The sequence below is a fragment of the Canis lupus genome, chromosome 4 (assembly GCF_048164855.1).
Source record: "Canis lupus baileyi chromosome 4, mCanLup2.hap1, whole genome shotgun sequence".
NCBI lineage: Eukaryota > Metazoa > Chordata > Mammalia > Carnivora > Canidae > Canis > Canis lupus.
Genome location: NC_132841.1, coordinates 61,501,451 through 61,522,002, shown reverse-complemented (window position 1 = coordinate 61,522,002; position 20,552 = coordinate 61,501,451). Strand labels below are relative to the sequence as shown.

The following is a 20,552-nucleotide window of genomic DNA, read 5'->3' as shown; positions in this document are numbered from 1 at the left end:
CCCTGGAGCTCTTCTTTGTAGTCCCTCTTTCACAAAATTTCTTTCCTTCCATTCCCGCCTGATTAAGGTCCAAATATGGCATTCAAAAGGTCGAAAAGGTGGGTGGGGAAACAATGTTGGTAAGATAGGGAACAGAGACAAGAGTGATGAAGAAGATGCTGGATGAGATTTAAAAAGATAGAACACCGCCTTTTCCACAATAGGAAGAATAATCCAGAGAAATTCTTCAAAATGTACACAAAGAAGGGAAAGTCCTGAATTACTAGAAAATAATTGGATAGGATGGAGGAATCGTAAATGTCGCTGATCTTAGAATTTGAAAAGGAAAGTAAACTTTCTCTGCACCATTAAAAATTAATAAATAAAAACCAGTTGGCTCAGTTTTAAAAGATACTGTTTAACTCACTTCAGGCAAATAAGCTAAGGCAAGCACCTATAGAGGCCCAGTCTTACAGGGGTGGTTTGCGTGTAGAATAGATAGGTACAAGGAAGTAAAAAGGGAAGAAGTAGGAACTATCTTGACTTTTACCAGCTCATTAAACACATTTTTAAAATACTGTATTATTCTTAGCGAAGAGAGGAAAGGAAATGGGATTAAATGCCAGGCTCAAGAAAAATAACATTACACTCTCCCTTACCCTGAAAATTCTGCCCTTTCACACATATATGCGTCCATACCAATTTATAAAGCTGATAAGGAAGGAAATTTCCTTTATTTAGCAAAGAGATTTTGTCAAACAGATAGGACACAGACCACATAGAGAGAACTCTAGTGTTATAGATTCCATCAGAAGTAGTATAAATATGACCAATTTTATACTCTTATCTGACATTTTTTTTCTTATCTAACATTTTTGTGAAGGTCCTAACCAATTCAGTAAGATAGGTTAAAATATCAGAAAGGAAGAGACACATGGTGATTATTTGTACCTCAAAAATGGAACTAAGAGAGTTTAAGATGTTCAGATAAGAGAGAAATATTTAATTATCAAACAACTATACATATAAAAGAAATGTGTTGGCTATTCCTAAATATTTTACAAAGTTCCAACAATAGTCTTAAGCAATTGTAAATGGGATCTTTTTTAGAATTCTATTTTTCTAAGATTCCATGAAAAAATATAAAGGACTTAAATAAATGCATTTCTGCTTAGGAAGAGTCAATCTCATATAAATTTCAATTCTTTCCAACTTAATCTATAAATGTGACACAATTTTATTCTAATAAACTCTTAAGATCAATTTTTATTCTAATAAAGTCTTAAGATCTTTTGTTTTTCTTTTTTGGCATAGGGAAACAACATTGATTATAACTTTCATTTGGAAGAGTAAATGTGTGAGAGGATTAATTAATGGTGTTTGGACCTCCCAGATATCAAAACATACTTTAAAGCCACAGTAATTAAAACACTCTGGATTTGAATGATGTATAAAAAAAAGAGATCAGTGAAACAGATCAATGACTTCAAACAAATGGCCCTATCTGAAGCTATGTGAAGTGAGAATATGAAAGCCTGGCCTTGGACCTGCTGGCACTAGGATGTGTGTTCACGATCATCCAGTGGGGAGTCACTCTGAAATAAGATGCCAGCTGCAGAGGGAGAATGGCACAGGCAGCTCAGGCCTCTCTCAACGGTCTCACCACTGTGAGTGTGCCAGGCTTCATGGCAGTTGACCAGAATTCAACACAGGCCAGCAATTTACTTTTTAATTTGAGATCCCAGAGCCACAAGTCACCCAATGATAGCTATAAAACCAATATCCCAGCAGAAAGGATGCCCTGCCTTTCCTCTGGCTTATTTCAGGGCCTGGGTTGGAGTCATACTACGCCTATCAGGGGAAGTCAGAACCATGTCCTGAGAGGCCCACTGTAGGTGGAGACACAAGACTGGTCTGCAGCAGAGCTTTCACAGAGAAGTTGCACTGACTCAGTTCCTCCTGTAAGTTCCTAACACACTTGTGGGAGGGGATGCAGCTGGGCTCAGGCTGAACCGACAATGTGGCCACCACCCATCCGTAGATGTAAAAAGAGAACTAAGGTAGAACATACCAGAGCTGCCTAACTCAGCTTTCTCTACATTTGTGGAAACCTGATTTCCTGAAGAGTGGGGAGGGGTACTCACCTAACAATTCGTTTTCTTCTCTCAGCCTCGGATCTCCTGCCTTCTCTCAGACCTTCTGCTTCTGAGTTGAGCAATGAGTGTTCAAGTGATGAGTGTCACACTCCTGTTGACTTTTTCCAAATAGTGGGCCACCATTGTCAAATCTTGCTCATTATGTCCTTCTCGGGCAGAATGGCTGAAAGAGAAGCCCATTGACTTGGGGTAGTGGATGCTAGCTGCTTCAAAAGCCAAACTCCTAAAATCTCAGCTTTTTCAGAGTGATGGCTTATTTCATGCTCATGTAACATCTCATATGAGTTGGGGGGCCTTCCTGCATCTTGTACCTTTGCCATATGTTTCATCTGAACTCCAAGTTCTCCTCTGCAGAGCATGTGAAGGATGGAAAAGAAGTATTGATCTGAACTCACTAGAATAGGCACGCATTCCACTTTTACTCATAGTCCGATGCTAGATGGTCATGTGAGTCCAACCTAAATGAAAGGAAGCTGGGAATTGCTAGAGGAATACATGGAATACTCACTATGCACTAATCATCTGTGGCACACTCATAATACTGGGTACGTTTCATGCAATTTCACAGTGGAAGACCAGAACAATAGAAAGAGCCCTTGAATGGCAGTCCAGGGTTCCAGAGGTATTTCTGCCACTAGGTAACCCTCCTCCATACTTCAGGGTCCTCATCTGTAGAAGATAACAAAGGGTTGCATGACCAATGTTCTTTCCAGGTCAAAAAGATGCAGTTTTATGGGAAGCATGTGGCTCATCTCTCAGCATTTCACCAAAGATTCCACATCTAGAAAGCCTTAATGGGAGTATTATAGGAGACCAGAAAAGAGGAAAATGCTCCCTCAGAAACCTACCTATGGACAGGCCTGCTGTGATTCCTCAGGGGCCCAGGTTCCCAGCCAAAATGCCTCGCATGAAGGACTTCAAACCAGTTTACATTCAGTTCTAATGTTACAACCATAAAAAGCTCTGAGAAGAAACTGTTGTAATTTTACCTTAAAATGTCTTTGTTAATGCTTCTGAATGTGATCAGCTCTGATCTCTCTCCAGTAGAATGGGGAAAATGTTCTATCTCTTATAAGGCAAGACATTTAAGAGTCCTGTCTTCTGAACTGAGCTCCCAAATTCTCTGTATTTTTTAAGGCACTGGAAGACTGTTTGTCAGACCTCCTGGAGAAAGCCCCAGCCCCTGTTTCTGCAGCGCTGGAAGGTACATTGCTTGGGGAGGGATGTATTCCATGTGTGGACCTAGCTGGCAGAGACTCAGCCAGCATCTGCATTCGGTCTGGACCATTTGCTTAGGAAGAAAATTATGATTCATGCAGAAAGCCTATAAAGCTAGAGAATATGGGGCCTGCAGGAAACAAAAGGGGGTGATATGTTGGGGGTGATTATTCCAGTCTTCTTTGTCAAAATGAGACAATCCCTGAAAAATTCATGGGAACTTTCCTTTTGAAAGCTCAGACTCTATCTCTGTGTCTTCTGGGAACTATCCCCTGTGGCTTTGTGAACTAGCCTCCCTGTCTCTTCTTTACAGTGGGAAGTGGAAATGCCTGTCTCAAATTGACGTGCTCTAAAGACACTAGAGTTCCAGTCTTGCTCTGGACTCACCTTCTGACGCCTGGATCTGAGGCTATGTTGTCACTCTAGAAAGCCATCCAGCGTTTCTCATCCACAATCTATTTTGTCGTCAGGGCAGGTCAGATGGAAATTTATTCTACATGGAAACCTCAGATTATTTGCCTTTCCTCTAACCAATAAGCCCTTTCTCTCACTGTCCTGACCCAACTGCCATCCTCCCCTCCTCTCGGAACCGTGCTCTCCCCACTCCCTCCCTACGTGTTTCAATAAAACAGTTGTTTTCAATTACATTCCACAGCTTGGGCGAGCATTTCTGAAAGCAGCTTCCTAGTTTTCAATTGACCGTGGCAACAGCAGCCTCAGAGAAGAAAACTCTTTCCAGGAAAAATGCAAACTTCATTTACTCAGAAAGTAATCTGAGGCTTCTTTTTCCATTGCAGAACAACAAAAATCACTGGGGGCTTTCCTGTGCTCATTGGGAGAGGTTTCTCGGCAAAGCACTCTATGGAGAAGTAAGTCCATTGGGGTAGGATCAAGAGGCCATAACATCGACTTGTGGCCTCTGGAGCTGGGCGGAAACCCAAGAAAAGCAGGAGCGAAAGCCCAGGTCTTTCACTGTGGGAGAGTATGTGAAATAAAGTCCAAAACGAAGCCTTACAAAGTCTGCAAAACTAAGCTGTTTCTTCATCCATGACATGAAAAGCTTGGAACTGCTTGCCCTGAGTGCTGATAGATAGGAGACAATGAGGAGAAGGCAAGATGAAGGGACGAAGGAGAATGATGATATAAGTCAGGAAAGGGGGTCGAGGCCAGGCTCAACCACAAACCATCTGACTTTGTGCTCGAGAATTTTCTTGTGTTTCTTTCAGATCCATTTTCCACCCTCTCCACCCTGCTGTTGAGAGGCTGCTCCCCAAGGGCTGAATCAAGAGCAACCAGGCCCTCCGGCTTCTGGTTGGGGTCAGTGGATGGAAGCCCCTGGAAGGAGATCAGAGGGAGGAGGTGGACTGGGCATTGATTCTCCAGCTTCCTCCCCCTACTCTAGAAGGTTGTCCACTTCTATCCCCTGGAAGCCACAGCCAGACTGCCATGTGTTCTCCAACTCCTGGAACCACTCTTTTCTTTTGTCCTTTCTGTCTGTGGGGTAGAGATGGCTCCCTAAGGCTGCAAGCTCTGGGGATATGGAGCCATACTTGTTATTTTTTCTGAATCCTGCCCAAGTCTCTGTAGAGTCCATGATGAGATAGATGGTAGTTTGGTGTCCCTCCTGGGACCCTGAAAGCTCTATCACCCAATTCAGCTTTATCATGCTTTTGGGCATAGGGACTCTGCATCTCCCAGGGTCCCTCCATATTCTCTCAGGGAAGAAAAGGTTGTATGAAAGCCGTGACTTTTCATTCTTCAACTTGAAAACTGAGATCAAGAGAAGTAAATCATTTATGGGTTCTGCCTGCCTTAAACTGTGTTCTGGAAGCCACCAGAAGGAGGGTGAGGAAGGGGAGAGTGACAGGATAACCCCTCATGCTTCAAGACAGTAGCTCTGTTTTATCTACTTAACAAAATTTACGGAGGTACCGACATGGCTCAGTTGATTAAGCGTCTGCCTTCAGCTTGGGTCGTGATCTCGGGGTCCTGAGATCAAGCCCTGCAAGGGAGAGGAGGGGAGGTCTCGGCTCAGCAGGGAGTTTGCTTCTCTCCCTCCCTTTGCCTTACCCATCCCACCCCCTGCTTGTGTTCTTTCTCTCAAATAAATAAATAAAATCTTAAAAAAAAAAATTTCAGCAGAAACTCCAAAGTATTAGAGAATGGAGATGATTGCCAGAGAGTACGGTGTGTTAAGCAGAAAAGCTGGTGTGTAGACTGGAAATGAATGCAAGCCTGCTGCCATTTTAGCTGAAGAACCCATGTTCTGGGAAGAGCTGAAGGCAAGTGCAGTGGGAGCATTTTGCATCGCCTGCCTGCCACATTCCTCCTTTTAGAATGGACTAGTTCTTGGAGCGCTGATGCAGAGGGGGCTGCTGATGGCAACCCCACCCCATCACAGCCACAGCTAACTGCATTCCAGCAGACACCCGGCCCAGGAGCAATGCATCCATAGGCTAGTCTGAGAAAACAAGTTTCTTCCTCTTGAGAATTGGAGCCAGGTAACCCCCAGTTGTCATCAAATAATGTTATGCCATACAGCAACAGTCACGCGGCACGGGCAGCAGGGAGAGACTTAGGCCTTCTAGAGGCTTCGGCTATTTGAAGCCATGAGGAAAGTAAAACTAAGTGCTTTGCGGCAGAAGCCAGTTCATTGCTGATATAACAGAGCAGACCACAGAGAACATCTTTCTTGTTTTCTCCATGTGGTCTCTTGTCTCGGCTTCTAATATCTGTGCAAACTCTGTCATGCTGGCTATTCTTTCCTGCCATTGGACTCTAAGAAATTTTCCCCAAAATTTACTAGCAAATGCTCTATTGTTGTGCTTGATTGAGAAACGAATAAATACATGGATGGAGCAGAAAGGATGAATCTTCCTTACAGAAGAATTCCACATAATATATGAAGATCTTCCTCCTTCAGTCAATAGAACTTAACTTCCCTCCTCTTAAGTGTGGGCTGCACTTGGTGACTCCCTTCTAACAAACAGAATAAAAAGAGGAAAAATAGGGATGCCTGGGTGGCTCAGTGGTTGAGCATCTGCCTTCGGCCCAGGGCGTGATCCCACAGTCCCGGGATTGAGTCCCACGTCGGGCTCCCTGCATGGAGCCTGCTTCTCCCTCTGCCTGTGTCTCTGCCTCTCTCTCTGTGTCTCTCATAAATAAATAAATAAATAAATAAATAAATAAATAAAATCTTTAAAAAAAAGAGGAAAAATAATGACTCTAGAGTGGAGAAACCTGGCAGATGACACTATAACCACTGATCAAGGTGAACATCGCCAGTGACAAGTCACATAGATTTCATGTACCCTCTGATAGTGACCCCTTGAAGGGAAAAGGCACTTCACTTCTGTGGTATTTTTGCTTTGAAATTCCTAACTCCTGTCAAAAAAATGAAAAAAAAAATACCCAATAAGTCCAACTAGAGGGACATTCTATAAATAACTGATCAGTCCTCTTAGAAAACAAAGAAAGACTATAAGCCATTGTCACAGATGGAAGATGGGAGACAGAAAAGACATGACAACCAATGGCAAAGTGATATCCTGATTTGTATACTGGAAAAATTGAAAAGGAGACATTAGTGGAAAAGCTGGTGAAATCCAAATGAAGTATGTAGCTTAGATAATAATGCCATACCCAATGGTAGTTTCTTAATTTTGATAAATGTATCACGGTTATATAAAATATTAACATAAGGAGAAGCTGGACGAGGGTACATGAGGATTCTCTGTAACTTTTTTTGAAAATTTATAATTATTTAAGTTAAAAAAAAAAGAGAAGTTCACTGAATCTCCAGGAGCACCAGAGGACCAGTTATGGTGGCTACAGAGCCAGGAACTGTTGCCAGACCCACAGTGTTTGGCCCAAAGAACTGGACCAACAAAGACTATGTAACCCATGCTGGGCGCAGACACTACAGGCTTCACCACCAACACCACAAACTGGGCCCTTATCTGTCATCACTGCCTTCGAAACTAGATGTCACTTCTGCTACCATCATGTGTCACAGTGTGTTAAGCAGGAAAGCTGGTGGACTTGGGACAGCCCCTGCTTCCTCCCAGGGGTGGCTATGTTTGCATGCTAGCTGCAGGAAGATTGGGACTTGAGTATCTGACATTTCAGCTTCTGTATCTGGAAGAGAGAGCTCTACCTCAAAAAATAGGAGATTTCCCAGTCATAAGTATGCTTAGCAGCCAGAAAGAAGGATAAATGTCCATTAAGGGACTGAGATCTTCTAACTGGAGTGATCAGACAAGGCTTTTTGGAGGAAGAAGAAGGTAGACAGGCAGTATTGTAGTGAAATCAGATTTGGAATAAAATTAAACAGCATTCAGCACTCAGTCCTGTAGTGGAGGTGAGATTCTGATAAACAGAAATTCATCATTCTCACAAAAAGGTTATGTTGAACAAACAGTACATAAAGTATAAGAAGAAAACAACTTTATTTTTGTCTTTCACTGACCCTTTCAATCAACTATGCGGGTCCATGTCTACTATGTTTTCAGTCAGGTAGGGGAAGTTCTCAGGAATTTTCTAGTCACTCTTGGGTCATACACACAATTCTAGGGTCATTTCAAGTCACAAATTACAATTTCAGATTAGCATTAAAATGTCAGCCTTATATATTAGTCAAAATTTCAAATTTGCTTCTAAGTTGAGCCTTCTTCCCCTCCTCTGATTTGGGCCTCAAGTCAAGGAAGAAAAGGGTAGCTCTTCTCTCACATTTCTTCTTCTGGCTAATCAGGTTTCAGCCTCTCCAGGAAACATTCCTACTTACCTGTAAAGTTAGAATTTGTAATCTCTGTTTTTGCACAAGCTTAAAGTGACTTTTCTCATGAGCTTTGACATGGTTCTTCAAAGATTTTTGAAGATCTCTTAACTGCAATTCCTTGGCAGGGCAAAATGCAAGTGTTCTCTGGCTGGTCACTTCCTTTCCCCCCTCATTTTCTAGAAATCTAGGAGTTCCTCAGCTTCTCTCTCTGCTTAAGTCTTAAGTCTCTATGCCACCCTCTTAATTGGCCCTAAGATGACCTTATGCCAGCTTGCTCTCTGGATCCACTTCTAGTCACTCATTATTGACCTGACAGACTCTGGAAGGGCTCACCTCCCTCCTGTCATGGGTACCTCTTCATTGTATCATCAAAACAACTGTTTCATTGAATCTCCAGGAACAACTCACACTTTAGACTATTCTGTGCTCCTCAGGTGCAGGGAACATATATTAAGCTCAATGTAGATCTCTTGAAGCCCCTTTCCCTAAGCTTAAGTTAAAAGTTCAGACACTTCCATCTCTTTTCTTAAAGGAAGAAAAAGGGTAGGACTCATGACAAAAACAAAACAAAACAACACACAAAAACAAACAAACAAACAAAACAACAGCTCTAAAATTCTTCTTTACCTGTTTCCAATTCCTGACTCTTCCACCCAGAATGTGGAGGAGGAGTTTAAGAGTCATCTGGCCTGTTTTCTGTCATTTCTTTTGAAAATATTTTAGCATAGCAAAGCCTTTTACATCCAGCTGTGGCATCTCTTGACTTGATGCTTTTGTCAAATCTTCCCTTTTAACATCCTGTGATGCTAGGATATCCATCTTCAAAGCAAACAAAGCTTGTATGATCCCTCCGGCTCTTCCCGCTTGCTGGAACGACCTAAACCTCAACAATCATCTCGGGTGAGCTGGGATAGGGCCAGCAGCAGGCATAGCCTCCTAAGGTGGAACAATGCATGGTCAACTTCTCCAGTATAGTTCTAGTGGATTTTCCTGTCCCAGAGGCCTACTCAAATGCCAGTTATCTTTCCAAATATGATCTGTGCACAAAACCAAGATGAAATATTTCTGCTTCTCTTCACAGGTTCAAACATTTCAAATGCCCCAACTCATTCTATTTCTATTCCACAATAAAGCCAACCTTCCTAGGGTACCTGGTTGGCTCAATCGGTTAAGCATCTGCCTTCAGGTCACGTCATGATCCCAAGGTCCTGGGATTGAGTCCTGCACCAGGCTCCTTATTCAGTGGGGAATCTGCTTTTCCCTCTTCCCTTGCCCCTCCTCCAGCTTGTGCTCTCTCTCACTCCCCTCTTTTTCAAATAAATAAATAAAATCTTAAAAAAAAAAAACTTCCCAGATTAAACTTGTTTGATTTCCATTCAATATACGTTCTTCTGTTTGAGCTCATTCCCCTGAAATGAGAAGCTTATAACAAGAGTGCTAACAGGATGCAAAATCTTCAAAAAACATTAGCAAACTGAATCCAGCAATATATATAAAAGATTATATACTATGACCAAGCAAGATTGGTTGGTTAAATATCTAAAAAAAAAAAATCAATTAATGTAATATATCATACCAGTAGAATAAAATACAGAACCACATGATCATCTCAATAGATTCAGGAAAAAAATTTGACAAAACTCAGTTCCCTTCCTGATGAAAACACTCAACAAACTAAGAACAGAAGGAGATGTCCTTAACCTGATAAAAGGCATCAACAAAAAAACCTACAATTAGCAATAACCTAATGACAAGACAGTGAAGCTTTCTCCCTAAGATCAAGAACAAGACAAGGAAGTCCACTCACACCACTCCTATTCAACATTGTACTGGAGATTCTAGCAGGGGTAATTAGGAAAGAAAATGAAATAAAAAGGATCTAGTTTAGAAACGAGGAAATAAAACTATCTGTATTTGCAACTGAAATAATCTTGTATATAGAAAATCCTGAAGAATCCACTAAGAAACAAAATAAAAATGCTGCTACAAACTTGCAGGTTACAAAATCAATATACAAAGATCAGTCGTATTTCTGCACACTAGCAGTAAACAAAACAAAAATTAAGAAAATAATTCAGTTTACAATAGCATCACCAAGAACAAAATATTTAGAAATAAATTTAACAAAAGAAGTGCACGACTTATACACTGAAAACAACAAAACATTATTAGGGGAAAATTTTTTAAAAGACCTAAATAAATGAAAAGACATCCCATATTCATGGACCAGAAGACTCACCATTGCTCAACCATAAAATTAACAAAATCTCATCATTTGCAATGACATAGATGGACCTAGGGGGTATAATGCTAAATAAAATAAGTCAGTCAGAGAAAGACAAATGCCATGTAATTTCACTCATATGTGGAATTTAAGAAACAAAACAAATGAAGAAAGGAAAAAAGAGACAAACCAAAAAATAGACTCTAAAATACAGAGAACAAACTGATGGTTGCCAGATGGAAGGTAGGTGAAATAGCTGATGGGAATTAAAGAATATGCATATCATGATGAGCACTGAGTAATGTATAGAATTGCTGAATCACAGTATTGTACACCTGCAACTAATACAACACTGTATGTTAACTATACTGAAAATAAATAAATGAATGAATAATTTTTTAAAAAAGATACAGTAGTCCTCAAATTTATCTACAGATTCAATGCAATCTCTTTCAAAATCTTTGCTGCCTTCTTTGCAGAAATTGACAAGCTGATTTTAAAGTTTGTATGGAAATTAAAGGAGCCCAGAACAGCCAAAGCTATCTTGAGAAAGAAGAACAAGGCTGGAGAACTCACTTCCCAATTTCAAAAGTTACTGCAAAGTTACAGTAATCAAAATAAAGTGGTACTGGTATGACTGTGTGTGTGTGTGTGTGTGTATACACACACACACACATATTACATGTAATATATATGACATATATGTGATATATGATACATATATAGATAATCAATGGAATAGAATTGACAGCACAGAAATAATTTCTCACATTTATGGTCAACTCATTTTTGATACAGGAGTAAAGACAATTAAATGGGAGAAAGAACAGTCTTTTCAACAAACAGTCTTGGGACAACTAATTAGCCACACACAATAGAACGATCTTAGGCTCCTACTTCATACCATAGACACCATATATTAAAATTAACTTAAAATGAATCAAAGAGAGAATTTTAAGACCTAAAGCTATAAAGTCTTAAAAGAAAGTGGAGACCTACATTTTTATGACTTTGGATTAGGAGTTGGTTTCTTAGATACAAGACCAAAAATACAAGCAACAAGAGAAAAAAATAGATAGACATCACAATTAAAATGGTCTGTGTTTTATAGGACATCAACAAAAAAGTGAAAGGACAACCCACAAAATGGGAGAAAAATTTTGAGTATCATATCTGACAAGGATTACTTTCCATGATATGTAAATAACTCTTACAGCAAATAACTCAATTTTTAAGATGGACAAAGGATCTCAATAGATGTTTCCTTTCACTCATATGAATAATGTAAGAAATAGAAATAGTGAAAGGGACCATAAAGGAAGGAGGGAACTGAGTGAGGAAAAATTAGAGAGCAAGACAAACCATGAGAGACTCCTGACTCTGGGAAACAAACAAAGGGTTGTAGAAACGGAGGTGGGTGGGGGGATGGGGTAACTGGGTGACAGGCATTAAGGAGAGGAGGTGATGTGATGATCTTCAGATGACATTCAGTATAAATGAATGTTATACTACATGTTGGCAAATTGAATTTAAATGTAAAAAATAGACATTTCTTTAAAGAAGATGTACAAATGGCCATGTACATGATTGCACAGCTCCATGAAAATACTAAAAACTATTGAATTGTATATCCTGAGTAGATTATTTGGTATGTAAATAATATTTCAATAAAGCCTTACCAAAACAAACGCTGAGGTAGTCTTTACTTTGAGGAGCCATGAGCAGTGCTGAAATGAAATGCAGAAGACCATTTCTCAAATATTACAAAATGCAGTAAATTTGGTCTTGCTAAAAGTTGTGGTTAATGAGTTATTGTTTTTTAAACCCAACACAACCAGCAGAGAACCTACAATGAAGCGTGAGATTTTTAACTAGATGGTGGTTTGGTAAAGCCCTGGCTCCTCTTTGGTTGATCCCAAAACAGCCTCTGGTTAGGGTCTGCCACTACTACAAGGCCTCCTGGCTCCCAGCAGACAGCAGTGTCCCAGTAGACCTGGGCTGTGTGACCAAAGGGATCCCACTGGGTGCAGGCCTCAAGGTAAGTAACCCAGAATTAACTGAACCATGAGGCAGTGGACCCCTAGCAGTAGGGCTCATAGTCCCAGGGCACATGATACAAGGAGAATTAGATTTTAGCCTATTGTCCTAGCCTGGGTTTCCTTTACAGCAAAGGCTCATCTGTGAGTGGGAACAGGAGCAAGGGTTAATACATAGGGAGGAAGAATGTTCACACACCCATGTGATTTGTCTTGATTTGTCTTTAATCTTTAGGACATTCTGAGAAGCCTCACAGAATGCATCTTAGAACTGTTTACCCCTGGGTTGAAAAAAAGAAGTATTTATTCCTCAGCTTCTCTTTGCTGCTGGGTAAGGGCAGTAAGTGGGGAAGTAACTCTCCCACTTCTGGGTTGTGCAAGCACAGGTTCCCACAGGCATGGGGACAGAGGGACTTGGGGAACACTGTACATTCATTGGCAGCTGTACATATGCTCAGAACTGGTAGCCACAGTCGTAGCTGGAGGAAGAAGCCAAATTGAGAGAATTTGAAGCAATGCTTAAGAGATGTCTGATGCAATCATCCACTAGGTTCTGTGACATCTCAGGATCAGCTACAGAATTAGCAGGGCCCAGTGAGGCATAAAAATGTGGGCGCTTTGTTAAAAAATTATTGGAATTTCAAGATGGTTACAGCAGAGCCTTAAGCCAAGCCCAGAGTGCTCCTGAGCCCTGTGTGGCTGCACTGGTTGCATATGCCCAGGAGCTGGCCTTGTCTGGACTCTTAAATAGCAAGTTACTCCTCATCCCCATGCCTCACCTCACCTCACCTCACACACACAGACACACAGACACACAGACACACACACATCCCAGGGACACCTGACCACATCTTCCGAAGAAACACCAACATCGAGGAGCTCTCTTCCCTGTCTCTCCGTCAGCTCTGGCCACGTAACTATAAGTGAAGCCTCAATGGGGGTTCGTGACTCTGCTGGTGTGTGCTGAGTTTTTCCAAGCCATGGTCAAATCTGGGCAAAGGAGAAAATTTTTCATAAAGCTGTTTATTTTTTTCCCATAAAGTTCTTTATTATAAGACTTTGTCCTTAAGAAATGAAATTATAGTGATGGTAAATAGGACTTTTTATTTTGGTAAGATATGATATTAATATTTTTAAGTGGCAATCCTTGTCTTGGACTTAAAAAGAAAATCACTGGTCTATGAATGACTGAGAATAATGTGATGGGAGGTGGGAGAAGGGATATAGGTTTAAAATCAAAGGCCTAATTGATGTAGGGTTTTGAACCTGTTGGGACAGGAAGGGAACAAAGCAGGGTTTTTCATCATAAGTTCAGAACCCCATATAAGATAGAGAACCATCAAAACCTCTGAGATCCGGGCTGCCCTTGCAAGTGTTCCTGACATGCTCTTTCTTTCATCCATTTTCTTGCCAAAGCTCCATTCAAGGATGAAGGGGAAAGATTCCCTGCCCAGTGGAACATGAGCATTTGGGAAGCTCCTCTAAAGAATATGTCATCTATCCTTAAATCATCCACTGAAATTCTACTACCAGTAACCTGCTGCTTTGGGTAGAATATGAATAGCCTCTGGTTTACTTAAGTGATTTAATGCACTAGTTCTTTAATTAATTAATTAATTAATTAAAAGATTTACTTATTTTAAAAAAATTTTTTTTTTAGATTTACTTATTTTAGAGAGAGAAAAAGCATGAGTGGGAGAGGCAGAGAGAGAGGGACAAGCAGACTCCATTCTGAGTTTGGAGCCTGATGTAGAGCTCAATCTCACAACCCTTAGGATCATGACGTGAAGCTGAAGCCAAGAGTTTGAGGCCTCAACTTGCCACTGAGGCACCCTTTAAAGAACCCATTAATTCTTTTAAAATGCATTAAAACTGTAGGTAAGACAATTTTTTGTGGCAGTTAGTATAGTGCCTGATGCACTGAGAATATTGTACAAAGATGAAGATGAATGATGACAATGGTGATGATGATGATGATGAAGATGATGATATTAACATCACTAAATCCTAACAAAACCCAAACAGGTAGGTAGGTGCTAATATTATCCTCAATTTTTGGCCAAGGAAACTGAAATTCAGAGATGCTGAATATGTTACTCAAAGCCACACCGCTTAGAAGCCGAGAGCCAGGGTCCAAAGCAGATGCAGTGTCACTGGGCCTGGTGGGGCACCTAGAGAGACAGATGGTACCAAGTGGTGCTTAGTGGGTCAGAAAGCTCCCTCATTTCTCACTATACTGCTGGATGGGCAGTACTGGCTTAAAAGCGCTTCAAGTGAAAACACAAAGCCCTTTCTTGACCTCTAGTTCTTTTTGTACATCTTTTCCTATACCATCCTCTCTACTGGCACTCCTTATGTGATTCTGGAAGAACCTACTAGAGGAAACAGACCAGAAAGATTCTTTCAGGACCACATCTTGCATCTTCAGTATCTAGGAACAGTATCTAGTACTGCTCACATACAGTAGGTGCCTAATAAATGTTGGCCAATCGTTATGAGAATGTAGCCTCTTCCAGGCCTCTGTCAAGCAGCCAGTGGTGTTCTTCAGCTTCCAAGCCAAAGGTTCCATCATTGAGTATGCCTCACAGTAGACCCCATGCCCACTTTCAACCCGACATCTGTCCCTATACATGGCCAACATCAAACTCATTATTGATAACAATGCTACTGAAAGATACAAGAGGTGCATAGCACAGTCCCATTGTCAAACTTGGGGAATATCATCTGATTTTTTCCATCACCTTCCATTACCTACACCCACCCTCCAAATGTGTCTACTACAATCCTGGAAATCTGAAAAACCAGAGAGTAGGGATAGCACCTGTCCCACACCACCTAATTAATGAAGGACTCTAAGGAAGCGCACCAGGTGTTTGACCAGGGTCCCTGAAAGATTAGAATTTGTCAATGCCTACAGATATGGAAAAGTGTTAGACCCTTCACTCCCAGCCCATCCCAAGGTATACCTTCTTTTAAGCAAAAATCAGCCATTCTTCTGACATTAACCTTTGGTATCCACTTATTAATGGTCTGGCCACCTGTTAAGTGGTACTGAATTCATTATGACAGAGACTATGCAGTTGTAGCTCTGTGTATGGGAGAAACCATTTCAAACTGATTTTCAATTCCCAAAACTTTAATTTTCAACACTAAACAAGGATTTGCCAAAGCTTTTTGTTTAGTTTTATATTTGAGCCAGCACCAAAAGGTAGGCATTTTTTTTAATTGAATCCATCTGTAAATCAGAAGAATATTCTAGATGTTCTGGAAGAAAACTTTCCAAGTTCTATATTAATTACTCAACTAATTACTGAGTTTTGACATCTGGATCTCATGCTGATGTTCCCGCTCTAGCACACACACTCACAATGTGCATTATCATTTCAAAGCATCAGTGTCTGTTTCATTCCAACACGGACACTAATTTTATTTGTATAAAGTTGCAGAATTAAAAGGAAAAGAGAAGGGGAAATTGGACTTTTTTGTTTGGCCAGGCTGGTAATCTTAACTTCACAGATCTTATAGTCAAAGCAAGGAAGAGGCCAACATGGTCATAGAGCCAACTATATCTGGCTCTTCCACAAAGAACAGGCATTCTCCTTGCCCAGCTAAGAAAAAACAAAATCCGCTTACTGGATGCAAAGATGTTCCTTAACCTTACCTTTCTGCGTGCAGACTCAAGTACACACTGCTATTCTGTTCCTTCAGAATACTCTGCTGCTTAGAACAAGCTTAAGAATAATTTTGAGTTGCATAGTGATCAAATCAACCTTGGGTTAAGATTCTCAGTCCTCCTCCTTTCTAAAAGGGTCAAGTATGAAAACACTTAAAAGGGGCTACATATAACTCAGGAATACAGAAAGACAGGAGAAAATCACTTTAGGGAGAAGAGAAGTTTTCTTTAGTACCAGCTGTCCATAGCGTTAGAGCCAGGGATCTAATACATGGGTAGTTATTTCTAGGCCCAAGTATGCTATGCTTTCATATATTCTGTAGATTATGAAGTCTGTTTCCACAAAGAGCAGTTAAAACTGGGTTGGGACAGAAAAGCAACCTAGAGGAGCAGAAAAGGGAAAGGATGAGAAAAAATTCTTGTCCACATGGAACGTATCAGAGGCATTCGACTTCTGGGGACCCTTTGACCTCAACCTCATCTTTACCTTTGTAAATATCCTACCTCCCTTCTTTTATTGTCTCCTGATGTATTCCACCTGTTAGTACAAGGTAAAACCTTTTCCTTTATCAAGGAATATAAAGAAATGAGTCCTCCCTCCAGTTTTGTTTGTTGGATGCCAACTACACCTGTTGTGAAAACCAAAAATGTCTTCAGACCCTGCCAAATGGCCCCCTTCCAGGGGCAATTCTTCCTTCCACCCTAGAAACACTAGCCACTGGTTTTTAGAAAATCATTAAAATATGAAAAGGAGACATTAAAGTAGACATCCATTTGAAAGATCAAAATTCTTATTTCCCAAGTATTTCATATTTGAAGACTATTTTAGCAAATCCTATTGTAACTATATGGTGGGCTCATCCACTGATCTCTGACATAGCAGAATCTTCTCCCAGCCCCAGGAGAGATCATTAGTCATGAGAATTCCATTCCCTTTTGCCCATTTCCCCATTCTAGATTGAGACATAAAAGGGGGAAATGTTTGAGAAGGCCTCCCCTTATAAGATTAAATAATAATAATAATAAATAAGATCCTCTCTAAAAAAAAAAGTCTTTCATATCTGTTTTTTTTTTTTCCCCACTAGAGTGTCTGTCTTGAATGTGATGGTACTGCTAGGAACATTAGCAGTCCCTCATAATCCCAAGGAACTAAGCAAAAAAAAAAAAAAAGAAAAAAAAAAAAAAAGAAATGCACAACAGCTTGAGGAAGGTAGGGCAGAAGGAACAAAAGGGCTTCAGTCCTTGATGACATCTTTGAACCACTGAATCAGCCTTGGAATGCCCACCTCAGGCTGCTTATTAGCTGAAATAATTCAACACTTTTATTGCTTAGCCAAATCAATAGTTGCAAACTGTGATTTACGGGTCAAATGCAGGAACTAGGAATTGTTTTTTATATTTTTAAAAGGTTGTTAAGAAACAAAGGTTGTTAAAAATAAACAAATGGGACCCTCAAAGTCTAAAATATTTACTACGTGGCCCTGCATGGATAAAGTTTGCCAATCCCCAATCTAAACCATTCATAGCGAATGTCTTGTGATTTGCAACCCAAAGCACTCTTAACTAATATTAGTTCTGGTATCTTCATTTTACAACTATAGAAACTGAAGCTTGAATCTGCCAATAGTAGGCTCAACCAGAGAAGTCAAATACAAATTTGCCATTTTTTTCAATTCATTGTAAAGTTAAGCCAAATTAAGGCATCACAAAACATTTAACAGACTTTTCTATTCATTAAGGTTTCAAATCATGAATCATATTTGTACTACACATGTGTTTTTGCAAATCAGAATAGACAAAGCCTCTTGAGGAAACACAATATGCTCAGTGAATGCTTTCAAAGGGAGTCAGATTGTCCTACTATCTAGAGCACCAAGGCATTTCCTGCCATGGGAAGTCAAGTCTAGAGACTCCACGGAGGAAAAGACATTATAGAAATACATAAGAAGCAAAGTTGCTGATTTGATAAGTTACCTTTTCTGCTTGCTGATACAATTCCTATATTTTCTTGCTGACTCACTTAGAGAGAGTGAATCCTTACTGAAAAATATTCAAAGCCTTCCACCATTAATTCTAGCACCCAAGTTAATACTGCTGCTCCTAGTTGGACCATCATGTTTGGTAGCACCTTGATAAAGGGTTCAAAAATTCACAAAATCTTATACTCAGAGTCAGGTCCAGAAGGAGGCAAAGTTCATTGTGGAGAGCCCATAAGATGAGTGTTGTATGAGTTACAATAAACACTCGTCCACCTCTAGCCATGGGGCCATAACTGAGCACTGAGTGACTGGCAGGGCCAGACTTTTCTCAGTTGATCCAACCAACATCTTTGCCTTTGTATCACATCCCAACATTTCTGTGCCTATCCCAGTACAGTAAGTGGTCAATCAAGGACAAGAGCACTTAGTCTACACCCAATACTGGTTGTGCTTCAGTGTTGGGTTGGTTTGTCGGCAGAGGTTGACCATATCAGGATCCAGATTCATCCATGTCTCCCAAGGAGCACATTTCTCCACTGGCTCAGTAGCTGGAGAAGCCATTTGCTCATTTTGTGGGTCCCTGAAAAGACTGACTGGGGGACTGCTGGAGCTTTTTAGAAGGGGTGTCACTGTGACAGTGGGTACAGTTATGCTCCTTTCTGGCCTAGGACTTGGGGTTGTAGGTTCCAGACTGGTCTGGGGCTTGATAAGAGGTTTTGTCTTTTCTACCTTCTGGCCCAGCAGCCAGACACACAAGGCCACTGCAGTTACTATCAGCAGGAAGACCACCATAGCCAAGGGTACAATGACCATTAGAGGATAACTATTCTCCCTGGGCTCGGTGGGTGCCCCAGGACTGGCACTGGTGGTGTCTGGTGGCCAAATGACCCTGGTTAGAGAAGTCTTGCCATCCAGAGTAGGCTCTTCACCATGGTGTTGTCCCCATGGATCTGCTTCCTGCTGCATGGTCTGGGTCAGCTTCCCCAGAGTTTCTGTCTTTGCTGTGGGTCCTGAGGAAACTACGGGCTTCTCTTGAGAATGATCTGAAGTCACAAGATTATCTGCAGTAGCCAATAATGAAACATCAGGGGTAAAGGTTTGCAGACAGAGGGGGTCAGGTGGCACTATGGTGAAGGGAAGATAACCTATTGCTGGCTGTACATGGTCTGCCTTGAGCAAGAAGGTGAAGGAGTCATTTAGCATATCGATGCCTGTTAGGTTGGCATATGGATGAAGCATCAACAACCCTTGGTTAATGTCGCTCTGAGTGAATAGAGTAGTGTTTTCTATTGCCATGCCTTGGCCTACTCTTCGTACAAGTCTTCCATGAGCAGGGGATGCTATCACTTCAAATTTGGGATCACTGTTAGTCCTATTAGCAAGCTCGGTAGCATCAAGGTCCTTTCTTTTCAGATGATAAACCTCTCTGTTGGTAACTGTCAAGTTTGACATAACGCACAGTAAAGGCTGCACTCTGATGTTCAGCATTTGTCCAGTCAAGTTGCTTTCTGATGTAAATAGTGAGAAATATAGCTGGTCCTCTGAGGCAGTGAGATTTGTCATATGGTAAAAGAGTCTCCCTGAATACAGATCTTCCTGCCCAAAGCTGATGACCTTCTGGTTTTCAACGAGCAGATGCCCATGTTGGAGGGGCCATGTCATCTTGTAAGTGATTTGGGGGCTTCTCCCATTGGTCGTTGCTGACAAGTGAATATTGGTGATGGGGACAGTTGTCTGGCCTTGTGGGAGAAGTAGGTCAGTGAGGTTCACAAGGGTGATGGAGATGGGAATGACATCCAGGTGGAAGAGCTTATAGAGTGGGCGGTGTTGGCCATCGGTCACACTAAAGTAAAACACACCCGAGGATGGGCTTCCATCTTGTACAAACCATACCTGAGAGTTATCAATGTCGGCTTGCGTGAAATGGTGAATAGGTATGTCTGGATGGTGAGCCATTGCCAAAAAGCCATTATTAGGACTACGGATGATCATATATCTGATCTCCTCTGGAGGGCTGTCTAGATCTTCCACTCTTAGGTTTTCAGGTCCTACAACCAACCTATTTCCCTGCAGAACTTTCAACCGAAGCCCTTTTGTCTTTATTTCTGGTGCCTGGTCATTAACAGGAGAGATAGTGATGTTAAACATCTCTTCAAGGAAGTCAGTCTCCGGCTTGGTGATGGACTTGCTCTTTTGTTTTGGCCAAACGGCAAAAGTAAAATTATCAGCCAGTGATTCAGAGTCATCATGAAGGTATATGATTCCAAATTTATTAACTATATACTGGGAGAAATTGGGTTTTCCTTTGGTAATATTCCTCTCTCCAACGATAATGGTTCCATGATGAGGAAGAGATATAACCTGGAACCAGATTTCATAGGAAGATCGCTGAGATTTGGGCAACTTCAGTAAGAGGTTGGAAGCATCTAAATTAGATTGGTCAATGAGAACTTTGCCTCCCTCCTTGACAAAAGCTCCTGTAAAAGTGTAAATACAAAGAACAAAGTGGC

The 20,552-nt window shown here is 41.0% G+C and overlaps 1 protein-coding gene and 1 long non-coding RNA gene across 3 annotated transcripts in view; one reads left to right on the top strand and one right to left on the bottom strand.

The window, feature by feature from the left end:
• Positions 1 to 1,307: 1,307 nt before the first annotated feature.
• Positions 1,308 to 8,244, top strand: LOC140632519 (uncharacterized). Its single transcript, XR_012030112.1, has 2 exons — positions 1,308 to 4,222; positions 4,580 to 8,244. It is a non-coding gene; the product is annotated as an uncharacterized lncRNA (long non-coding RNA).
• Positions 7,783 to 20,552, bottom strand: part of LOC140632517 (chondroitin sulfate proteoglycan 4-like) — a 68,118-nt gene continuing 55,348 nt past the window's right edge. For both annotated transcript variants that reach the window (XM_072824616.1, XM_072824617.1), the window contains one exon: positions 7,783 to 20,519. In XM_072824616.1, the coding sequence (XP_072680717.1) occupies positions 18,472 to 20,519 (2,048 nt within the window). In that variant the 3' untranslated portion in view covers positions 7,783 to 18,471. The remainder of the gene's footprint in view (positions 20,520 to 20,552) is intronic.